At 40.0% G+C, this 12191-nt stretch overlaps 1 protein-coding gene across 2 annotated transcripts; it reads left to right on the top strand.

The window, feature by feature from the left end:
- Window positions 1–335: 335 nt before the first annotated feature.
- LOC120425896 (chromodomain-helicase-DNA-binding protein 1-like) lies at window positions 336–2845 on the top strand. 2 transcript variants are annotated; one of them, XM_039590514.2, is made up of 2 exons: window positions 336–1499; window positions 1557–2845. In XM_039590514.2, the coding sequence occupies exons 1-2, from the start codon at window positions 1152–1154 to the stop codon at window positions 1806–1808; spliced, it is 600 nt and encodes a 199-aa protein (XP_039446448.1). In that variant the 5' UTR covers window positions 336–1151; the 3' UTR covers window positions 1809–2845. The 2 variants fall into 2 exon arrangements, with proteins under 2 accessions (XP_039446448.1, XP_039446449.1); XM_039590515.2 differs by having other exon boundaries at window positions 338–1422; window positions 1557–1731.
- The last annotated feature ends 9346 nt before the right edge of the window (window positions 2846–12191 follow it).

Below are 12191 nucleotides of genomic sequence, written 5' to 3' on the forward strand. Positions count from 1 at the left end.
TTTTTGATTTTACTAAGCACCAAAATAGTAATAATATTTTATGAATTCAGCGCTGGGTTATGTCCTTATGGCAATATTATTAAATTATTTGTTTCCATCTTTTCATGAAAAGATCCGGCAATGTACTCAATAATATCTTGCTGACAAGAAATGAATTCTGAGTACTTTGTAATACTACCCAAAAATTAGTAGCTATTAATCGAATCACTAAATTTCAAGTATATCTGTAGCAACTTGACAAAAATATCTGCAGAATTGCATTTCCGAAATGACGACACCTCGTAAAATCCACCCGCTCTTTTGACATTTCAAATTTCAAAACAATCGCAGCAACCCATTTTGTGTGCGCGTTTTGTGTAGAGAGCCTAATATAGGTTTTACACCGTGACGTCATTTGACAGCTCGTGTGCACTGTTTACATGGTCTTCGTCGATTGTCGACGAATTTCCCCGAACAAAATCGACGAGCGCATCGAACTGTGCTAAGTCCATGTAAACAGTGCACTCCATTCTAACCTCCAAATTGAGTCGGCGTAAAACCTAATATGGAGAGGCGAAATGTCATTCTCAGGGTTCCAATCGAACTGTCAAATCGGGGTTCCAATCGAGCAACAAGATCATGCAAGATCAAGGTCGGAATCAATTTAAAATAATTTTGGCAAAAAAATGAGACTTATAACAATCACAAGTATTGTAAAACTGTTGTTGATAATAATCAAGTAGATTTTGTTATGTTTGTGCTTGTTTGGTGCATGAAAAGTGCCAGCACCAAAGAAAAACAACAAGTATTTCAACCTTAAATTTGAATGACTTTGGGTGTTTGAAATTTCTCCCAGAACATTTCATTTCCCTATGTAGGTCCCTAGTTTTGTGTGGTGTTTAGTGGTTTGGGCCAACGGAATCGAGCTGACCGAGCAGGAAGCGGAGCTGTACGACCGGCGGATTCGCCTCTGGGAACTCGACTCGCAGAAACGACCTCGCGCCGCCCGCGTAGTGCTCGCCAGTTTAAATGATCAACGGAACAGATCGCCGAAACATCATCCTGTCGACGTCAAGGAGGCGGATTTTTGCTCGCAATTTTTGGCCCCGCAAACCGCACTGGGAACGAACCGTGGTGAGGCATCGCTCGGTCGCGCCCAGCATCTAAACCCGATGGTGGAGCTGAAGGCGGACACGGAAAAGCTGGAAGAGCATCCGGACATCTTGCGGCGCATCAAGAAGGACATCGAAAAGAGTCTTCCGGCCAAGGTGGAGCAGATCCTGCGCGTCGAAATGACCTCCTCACCAAGACGCGCTGCGCAAGGGCAACACATTCCCCAACATTGTGATCGAGCTGAAAACCATGCGCTGTTGACCCGGCCCACGGAGTTTGAAACGCAAACCTACCAAGACGAAGTGGTCGTTCAGCTGCTGAAAGGTTCCGGTAAGTTGGTATTGCTAGACAAGCTGCTCTGCCGGCTAAAGGAAACCGATCACCGGTTGCTGATCTTCTCCCAGATGGTGCGCATGTTGGACATTCTCGCGAAGTACCTTCTAATGCCGCTCTTTTCATTTCAGCGTTTGGATGCATTAAAGGTAGAATCAGCTGAACGAGCTGCAGGCCCAGGCGTGAGCGCATCGAATCGGTCAGAAGAACCAGGACGACATTCACCGGCTCGTGACGGCCAAATCCGTCGAGGAGGAATTTGTGGAGCGAGCGAAAAAGAAGATGGTGCTCGACCACTTGGTCATCCAGCGGATGAACACGACGGGGCGGACCTTGCTGGACAAGAACGGCGATATATAGTTTGGCGCGGAAGAGTTGTTTAAGGAGGACGAAGACGGGGACGACGAGTTGGTTTGTGATATCGATGAGATTTGGAAGCGGGCCGAGACGAGGAACGAAGCGTCGGAAATCCTGTTAATCGCGTTCTTCGTGGCCAACCGCCAGATTGTGTCCGGCTCGCGCGAAAGGACAACACAAGTACAAGGGCATCAACGCGCTCTACTTCTTGCCGAACCGTTACTGGCTGTGCGTGGACTACAGACCGTCGATCAAGATCTGGAATCTGTCCTGCAAGCTCAAGGTCGAAGAGCTGAAGTTGTCGCTGACCCGACGCAGTGCCTGTCGCTGGCCTGGTCAACCGACGGATAGACCCCGTATGCCGGCTACTCCGACATCATCCGCCTCTGGCAGGTGTTCGTGTTGGCTCGCAAAAAAGTATTTGTGTGTGCGCCGTTAGAAATATGCATATAGAAATGCGCGAATGAATCGTCTAAGTTCTTTTGAAATAAAAATAGTAAAGAAAAATGGGTCTTGCTTAAATCTAGAAAAAAGGCAGTTTTCTTAAACGCAAGTGGTTAAATTCGAGTGCGATATATTTTTCAATGCGGAATAACAGAACTAGCTACATAGGAGCAATTCTCTACGAAATCGGTCTTTTTTCTTCAATTTTAATTTTTGTATTTTTTAATCCGACTGAAACTTTTTTGGTGGCTTCGGTATGCCCAAAGAAGCCATTTTGCATCATTAGTTTGTCCATATAATTTTCCATACAAATTTGGCAGCTGTCCATACAAAAATGATGTTTGAAAATTCAAAAATCTGTATCTTTTGAAGGAATTTTTTGATCGATTTGGTGTCTTCGGCAAAGTTGTAGGTATGGATACGGACTACACTGGAAAAAATGATACACGGTAAAAAAAATTTGGTGATTTTTTTATTTAACTTTTTATCACTAAAACTTGATTTGCAAAAAAACACTATTTTTATTTTTTTTTATTTTTTGATATGTTTTAGAGGACATAAAATGCCAACTTTTCAGAAATTTCCAGGTTGTGCAAAAAATCTTTGAGTGAGTTATGAATTTTTTAATCAATACTGATTTTTTCAAAAAATCGAAATATTGGTCGCAAAAATTTTTCAACTTCATTTTTCGATGTAAATTCAAATTTGCAATCGAAAAGTACTTTAGTAGAATTTTGATAAAGTGCACCGTTTTCGAGTTAAATCCATATTTAGGTGACTTTTTTGAAAATAGTCGCAGTTTTTAATTTTTTTAAATTAGTGCACATGTTTGCACACTTTTGGAAAAAATATTTTTGAAAAGCTGAGAAAAATTCTCTATATTTTGCTTCTTCGGACTTTGTTGATACGATCTTGGGTTGCTGAGATATTGCAATGCAAAGGTTTAAAAACAGGAAAATTGATGTTTTCTAAGTCTCACCCAAACAACCCACCATTTTCTAATGTCGATATCTCAGCAACTGATGGTCCGATTTTCAATGTTAATATATGAAAAATTTGTGAAATTTTCCGATCTTTTCGAAAACAATATTTTCAAAAATTTTAAACCAAGACTAACATTTCAAAAGGGCCAAACATTCAATATTACGCCCTTTTAAAATGTTAGTCTTGTTTTGAAAATTTTGAAAATATTGTTTTTAAAAAGATCGGAAAATTTCACAAATTTTTCATATATTAACATTGAAAATCGGACTATTAGTTGCTGACATATCGACATTTAAAAATGGTGGGCTGTTTTGGTGAGACTTAGAAAACATCAATTTTCCTGTTTTTAAACCTTTGCATTGCAATATCTCAGCAACTAAAGATCGTATCAACAAAGTCCGAAGAAGCAAAATATAGAGAATTTTCTCAGCTCTTCAAAAATATTTTTTCCAAAAGTGTGCAAACATGTGCACTAATTTAAAAAAAAGAAAAACTGCGATTATTTTCAAAAAAGTCACCTAAATATGGATTTATCTTGAAAACGGAGCACATTATCAAAATTTTACTAAAGTACTTTTCGATTGCAAATTTGATTTTACATCGAAAAATGAAGTTGAAAAATTTTTGCGACCAATATTTCGATTTTTTGAAAAAATCAGTATTGATTAAAAAATTCATAACTCGCTCAAAGATTTTTTGCACAACCTGGAAATTTCTGAAAAGTTGGCATTTTATGTCCTCTAATTATATCAAAAAATAATAAAAATAGTGTTTTTTTGCCAATCAAGTTTTAGTGATAAAAAGTTAAATAAAAAAATCACCAAATTTTTTTTACCGTGTATCATTTTTTTCCAGTGTAGTCCGTATCCATACCTACAACTTTGCCGAAGACACCAAATCGATCAAAAAATTCCTTCAAAAGATACAGATTTTTGAATTTTCAAACATCATTTTTGTATAGACAGCTGCCAAATTTGTATGGAAAATTATATGGACAAACTAATGATGCAAAATGGCTTCTTTGGGCATTAGGGTGGTTCAGGGCTCCTTGGAAATGCAAAAATGTCGTCTAGACCGTTGCATTGTTGATAAAATCATTGCTCTATGTCCACAGAAGCTCTCCTGAAATTTTCAGCCAATTTGGTTCAGGTTTCGTCACAGCTCTTTCGCTTTTAACCCGAGCAGGGGTAAATAACACGGGAATACCAAATTTTGGTATTACTTGGGCAAATAACAGCGACCAAAATGTGCTCTTGGTTGCCCAGTAATAGATGGTAAAATACCATGAAATCATACCAAAATCTTGTATGTGGAAGGGCACAACAATACCAAACCATGTTATTCCAAAGGTAAAATAATACCACAAAATAAAATCATTTCAATACCAACTTGAGATCTTCTGGATTTTTGAACATTGCTTGAATACCAAAACTTGGTATTGCCATGGTTTTAATTTTAGGTATTCCCGCGCCCTTGGAAAGTCATATTTTGGTATTCCTGTGATCTTCCACATACAAGATTTTGATATGATTTCATGGTATTTTACCATCTATTACTGGGCAACCAAGAGCACATTTTGGTCGCTGGTATTTGCACAAGTAATACCAAAATTTAGTATTTTCATACCATTTTTAGTGCAGCAGTTGCAGTTAGTGAAAAAACGGAAATGATCCATATGCAACAGCCAAATCTACTCACCTGATGATTCCATGTTGTTCTTAGTGATATTCTTCACCACACCGAATGCATTTGTCATTGATGAACGGCCTGTGCTTGAAGTTCTTGAAGCTTTTGAAAATAAAAAGATTGAAAAATAAGTATTATTAAAATGAAACTGGATTGAAATTCACCAAAATTCAATAATCTGTCGATTAACTCGTTTTTGAAAGTATTTGGTTATCCCAACTTAGAGAAATTTCAACGTTTTAAAAAAAATCTTAGTGGGTATGTAAAAAAAAATGAAAATCAGCTTTAACATTTTTGGGTTTCAAGTCATTTTAGCGCAAAATTAATTATCTCATTAAAATTCATAAAAAAAATCCCATAGTTTCAGAGGAATTTGATGAAACCTTTCAATTCCAAAATAATACCAAAATGTGGCATCCTGACTTAGAAAATTTTCCACAGTTTCAAGTTATTTCTTTAGGGGGTATATCAAAAATGTTTGAAATCAAGTTTGAAATTTCCGGTTTTCAATGAAAGCATTCGCTTTGAGACATCATTTTAGCGCAAAATTAATTATTTTGTCGAAATTGGTCAAAATTTTCCCATAGTTTCAGAGGAATTTGATAAAACACTTTAATACCAAAATAATACCAAAATGTGCCATCATGACTTAGAAAATTTTCCACAATTCCAAGCCATTTCTGTAGGGGGTATATCAAAAATGTTTAAAATCAAGTTTGAAATTTCCGGTTTTCAATTAAAGCATTTGCTTTGATACATCATTTTAGCGCAAAATTAATTATTTTGTCAAAATTGGTCAAAATTTTCCCATAGTTTCAAAGGAATTTGATGAAACACTTTAATACCAAAATAATACCAAAATGTGCCATCATGACTTAGAAAATTTTTCAGAATTTCAAGTAATTTCTTTAGGGGGTATATCAAAAATGCTTAAAATCAAGTTTATAATTTCCGGTTTTCAATGAAGGCATTTGCTTTGATACATCATTTTAGCGCAAAATTAATTATTTTGTCAAAATTAGTCAAAATGTTCCCATAGTTTCAGAGGAATTTGATAAAATACTGTAATACCAAAAGAATACCAAAATGTGGTGTTCGACCATTGACAAATGCTGCAATTTTGCAATATCAAAACAATACCTTAAATTGGTATGATACCACATTTTGCTCTTGCATAATCCTTAAGAAAAATTTTAAAGGGTCCAGGAATACCAAAATTTGGTATTGATACCAGAGAAAGGTATTATTACGCATTTCCCTTGTTATTTACCCATGCTCGGGAAGTTTGCATGCGTTTTCCATGGAGAATATTCACTTTTTTACATTTTCTGACCGCAAAAATCATCTCCCGAACCAAAATGGCTGAAACCTGAGATATATATCAATTATAATATGGGGAACAATTTTGTAGAACACTTTAACTTAATCTGAGCAGAACTGACTTAGTTATAAGTGGATTAAGTGAAGGTGTCGAAGTTGTATTTTCCAAAGGGCCTCTTTCGCTAAATTTTCCCCTGATGGCTCACTTTGATCGATGGCAAATCGTTTGACAACTTGTTTGTTGTTGATGTCAGAAAAAATGGGCATGATGGTTTCAACTTCGGTGGAACAATTTAACCAGATTTCTTTCATCTTTTTCAGGTTCCAGTTGAACAAGAGCTTTTGGACAGAGAAGTACATGACTCGGACCGGGCTAGGTTATCCCAGAGAGATGGAGATCGATGCGGAAAACACGACGAATGTAATGATTTGCAGCTTCCGTTTGCTCGACCGATGTTTGCGCTCCGGCGATGTACGGACGGCCAGTGGAGCTCCATCTCCACTCTGTCGCTTCCATACAACTGGGAAGGGTGAAAGGGGGAGGGGGATTTTTTGGTTTATTGATGCCTTACGGTTGTGTCTGCGGTCTTCGACACCGGTGCATCTTTTCTTCCCAATTCTTCCGTGTCCGATGGCATCCCGAAAGGTGTGCCTCCTGTGCGATGCAGGCCAGCAGACTGAGGCTTGTCGTTCTTAACAATTATGGCGGAGGATATCGCCAACGACGGGGGAAGTCATTATTGGACGTAGGCAGATGCCGCAAGGGACTCATACTGCTTTGACTGTCCACACTTCCGAGTGAGTTCCTGTGGGGCTACCTGTATTCTATCCAGCGTGAACTGTCCACTAGAACCTATGGCGAGTAAAAGAGGTCTATGACTTGGTCGATGGTCCTCAGATCAGATCTTTTATAAAACCGTGTTCGGGAGTAGTCCTTAGACACCCCCGGGACTGAATTCCACGTATCTACTAATGCTTTGCTCTGGTCAATTTGGCGATCAGCTTGTCCACCATTGGAACAAAACGCAGACTCGAGCATGGAAGAACGTAGGGGGGGGGGAGGGAGGGAGCGAGAGGAGAGAAGTCCACTGATAAGGGCTAACATCGCGATCATTATCAACGGTCTTCGGGACATCAACGATCGAGGAAGCGGACATCTTATCCGATTTTCTCTGAGAGGATCGAAGTAGGGCCGTCGCACGACCCGTCTGCTCATGGTAGTTGGGTTCTTGATGATCCACAAAACGGAATCGACGTAACACCTTACAATGTGGCCCTCTTAAAACTTGCGGTTTCGTCAACGGATCCACAGGCGTGTATCGTTATTTTTGCGACAAGACTCCGCCTCCCGGGTCTCCTAAGTGTGAAGGTATGGCACGGGGAGAGGGCACCGAATACCTATATTAACACTTAGTAGGAGCTAAGTAGCTTTGTTCTGCTTTTTTTATAACCTGACTTTTAGTTGATGTCAATTGAATTATGACGAGATGAATAGCCGGCCTCTTTTACTCGCCATAGTTTCCTGTGAGGCTACCTGTATTCTATCCAGGGTGAACTGTCCACTAGAACCTATGGCGAGTAAAATAAGCCGGCTCCCCGGTCAACGATGACGCACTGGATGGCAAAGATTAACTAGATTTGTGGATCATCAAGAACCCAACTACCATGAGCAGACGGGTCGTGCGACGGCCCTACTTCGATCCTCTCAGAGAAAATCGGATAAGATGTCCGCTTCCTCGATCGTTGATGTCCCGAAGACCGTTGATAATGATCGCGATGTTAGCCCTTATCAGTGGACTTCTCTCCTCTCGCTCCCTCCCTCCCCCCCCCTACGTTCTTCCATGCTCGAGTCTGCGTTTTGTTCCAATGGTGGACAAGCTGATCGCCAAATTGACCAGAGCAAAGCATTAGTAGATACGTGGAATTCAGTCCCGGGGGTGTCTAAGGACTACTCCCGAACACGGTTTTATAAAAGATCTGATCTGAGGACCATCGACCAAGTCATAGACCTCTTTTACTCGCCATAGGTTCTAGTGGACAGTTCACGCTGGATAGAGTACAGGTAGCCCCACAGGAACTCACTCGGAAGTGTGGACAGTCAAAGCAGTATGAGTCCCTTGCGGCATCTGCCTACGTCCAATAATGACTTCCCCCGTCGTTGGCGATATCCTCCGCCATAATTGTTAAGAACGACAAGCCTCAGTCTGCTGGCCTGCATCGCACAGGAGGCACACCTTTCGGGATGCCATCGGACACGGAAGAATTGGGAAGAAAAGATGCACCGGTGTCGAAGACCGCAGACACAACCGTAAGGCATCAATAAACCAAAAAATCCCCCTCCCCCTTTCACCCTTCCCAGTTGTATGGAAGCGACAGAGTGGAGATGGAGCTCCACTGGCCGTCCGTACATCGCCGGAGCGCAAACATCGGTCGAGCAAACGGAAGCTGCAAATCATTACATTCGTCGTGTTTTCCGCATCGATCTCCATCTCTCTGGGATAACCTAGCCCGGTCCGAGTCATGTACTTCTCTGTCCAAAAGCTCTTGTTCAACTGGAACCTGAAAAAGATGAAAGAAATCTGGTTAAATTGTTCCACCGAAGTTGAAACCATCATGCCCATTTTTTCTGACATCAACAACAAACAAGTTGTCAAACGATTTGCCATCGATCAAAGTGAGCCATCAGGGGAAAATTTAGCGAAAGAGGCCCTTTGGAAAATACAACTTCGACACCTTCACTTAATCCACTTATAACTAAGTCAGTTCTGCTCAGATTAAGTTAAAGTGTTCTACAAAATTGTTCCCCATATTATAATTGATATATATCTCAGGTTTCAGCCATTTTGGTTCGGGAGATGATTTTTGCGGTCAGAAAATGTAAAAAAGTGAATATTCTCCATGGAAAACGCATGCAAACTTAAAAGCGAAAGAGCTGTGACGAAACCTGAACCAAATTGGCTGAAAATTTCAGGAGAGCTTCTGTGGACATAGAGCAATGATTTTATCAACAATGCAACGGTCTAGACGACATTTTTGCATTTCCAAGGAGCCCTGAACCACCCTATTGGGCATACCGAAGCCACCACAAAAGTTTCAGTCGGATTAAAAAATATAAAAAAATCGAATGACCGAAATCCTAGAGAACTGCTCATAGGCGTCATCCATAAAGTATGCCACGCTCTAGGGGGGGGGAGGGGGGGTCTGAGCAAGCGTGACATTGCATGCTATAAGGGGGAGGGGGGGGGGGGAATATAACTAAAACTGTTATTATCGTCTTATTCCTCTTTTCCAATGGAATATCAAACCAATAACAGTTCCTGTTATTATACAATAAAATGGAAAAACATAACTTAAACTGTTATTATCATCTTATTTCACATTTCTAATGGAATATCAAACCAATAACAGTTCCTGTTATTATGGAATTAAATGGATAAACATAACTCAAACTGTTATTATTATCTTATTCCACATTTCCAATTGAATATCATCCCAATAACATTGTTTGTTAAAATAACAGAAACTGTTATTTTTTTTTCTTCCAAAATTTATTTTCAAGAATATTCAATAACAGATTCCGTTATTTTAACAAAATCTGTTATTGAAATGACATGAATTTTGTTATTACCGTCTGCCCGGGTCGCGGCATGAAGCCAGTCCGGGATTGGCTAAGTTTCTTGTAGAACTTACCCCGGGCGGAAAGTGAGTTGGTGGATATAACTTCGAACTATCTTGGCTTGTTTATTCGCATCTTGCTGTAAACTCCTCGAGTTATGACGACTTTTGAAACCGACTGCGTATCATGGAAAGTATATTCCATGATCATACTGCATTATCTACAGTTGATATTGAGGTGTTAGTGGTAGTTTTTTTGGACTTAGCAAAAATTTCGAAAATTTTATTTTTTCCAAAAATCTACCCGAACATTATGAAATGATTTCAAATTTATGCTGGACTTAGAAAAATTAGCAGTCACTGACATAATTTTCAATTTCCGACACTTAGAATAATTTTCATGAGCTGATATTTTAAAGTTTGATTTTATTTATGCTGGACTTTGAATTTTTTGTGAATATTTTTCAATTATTTACTTTTACAGAAAAAGCATTTTTTTGGGACTTAGAAAATTTTTGGGAGTTTGGAAACATGATAAATTATTTTGATGTTTATTTTTGCTTTGAACCAAAATTTCGGAAAAATCGTCGAAATTACAGGAAATTTTCGTCCGATTTTTACAAAAACTTCAGTTTGTTCCTAAAATAATGTCCCTAACAAAACGTCTTCATTGAAATTTTGAAATTCGAAAGTTGGTTTTTAATAATTATTGATATACCCCCTACAAAAATCGTTCCGGCACTTAGAAAATTTACGGGATCCGTATCACGACAAGATTTTTGGTAGAATTTATTAGATTTTCAGGACTTTGCGAAATTTTTGCTCTCAGCCAGTTGAATATTTTTCAACATTTTGAAAAATTATTTTGATAGGCTTTTTGAAATTTTACTGTGGATTTTTGGACTTATGCAATTTTAGGAATATTTTCATAAACTTTTATTTTTAATTAAAAAAAATGGAATATAGAGACTTTGGATTTTTCGTGATTTGGAAAATTATTGTGACATTTTGGCAATTCAACGCTTTCTCCACAATTTTTTAATGAGTTTTTAAAGTAAAATAATTTTTCAACTTTGAAAAATCTTGTTTTGATGTAAGTGCGTATATTCCTGCAATATTACTCATATTTGTGAAGAGGAAGAAGGGGGGGGGGTCTGAATTGTGGCGGGGTGCATTAAAAACCAATAAAATTATTTTTGGGATCAAAATCTACTTTATGAACTTGATATGATTTTTGGAAGATTTCAGTTGTTTGCTACTATAAACTCAACTTGATGTGGCATTGTTGGTCAAATAAACTCAACAAGATTTTTCGCAGATACGCCACGAACAATTTATGTTCGTGGCCATGTTCGGTTATCTCTTAACCATACCCTGGGGTGAACTTGACTTGTTCGTGTTTTTACGAACATGGGTAGATTTTTCCAAGATGCAACTTTCTGCCCGGGACGCGTTTCGTTGGAGCGATACAGCTGTTCCATGTCCCGAAAGAGATGGGTTTGCTGTCTTCGCAACTGTTTGTACGACTCCTTGTTCCCACGGGTGTTGTGCAGCAGCCACTTGTCCCGCGCTGCTTTCTTCTCGTCCCAAATCGCTTGACATTCCTCGTCGCTGCGTTGATGGCTGCTTCCATATGGCTCCAGCAGGCCTCCAGAGGGGCTTCAGCGAGCTCACCCTCGTCAGGCAACGCAGCTTCGAGTTCCCGCGCGTACTGGGTAGCGACCTCATGATCCTTGAGTCGTTCCAGGTTATACCGCTGCGAGCGACGGTACCGGATCTTGTTGACCTCGGACAGGCGTTGGCGCAGCTTTGCCACCACCAGGTAGTGGTCCGAGTCGATGTCCGCGCCACGGTAGGTTCTGACGTCGATTATGTCCGAGAAGTGCCGACCATCGATGAGAACATGGTCGATTTGCGTCTCCGTGTCGTTTGGTGATCTCCAGGTGTACTTGTATAGGGGGGTGTGCTGGAAGAAGGTACTACGTATGGCCATGTTTCGGGAGGTAGCGAAATCGATGAGTCGTAGGCCGTTCTCGTTCGTCTGCTGGTGGGCGCTGAACCTCCCAATAACCGGTCTGAACTCCTCCTCCTGGCCGACTTGAGCGTTTAAGTCGCCGATGACAATCTTGACGTCGTGTTTTGGACACTTCCTGTACTCGCGGTCAAGAAGCTCGTAGAAAGCGTCTTTGTCATCGGCGTCGCTTTCCATGTGCGGGCTGTGCACGTTGATGATGCTCAGGTTGAAGAATCGGCCCTTGATTCTCAACCGGCACATTCTGTCGCTCGCCATGGCGGAAGGCAATTATTATTGAAATTGAATGTACCTACAAATTTTGTTCGTGGAAAGGTAGCTAAGGGGG

This window comes from Culex pipiens, chromosome 1, assembly GCF_016801865.2.
Source record: "Culex pipiens pallens isolate TS chromosome 1, TS_CPP_V2, whole genome shotgun sequence".
Classification (NCBI taxonomy): Eukaryota; Metazoa; Arthropoda; class Insecta; order Diptera; family Culicidae; genus Culex; species Culex pipiens.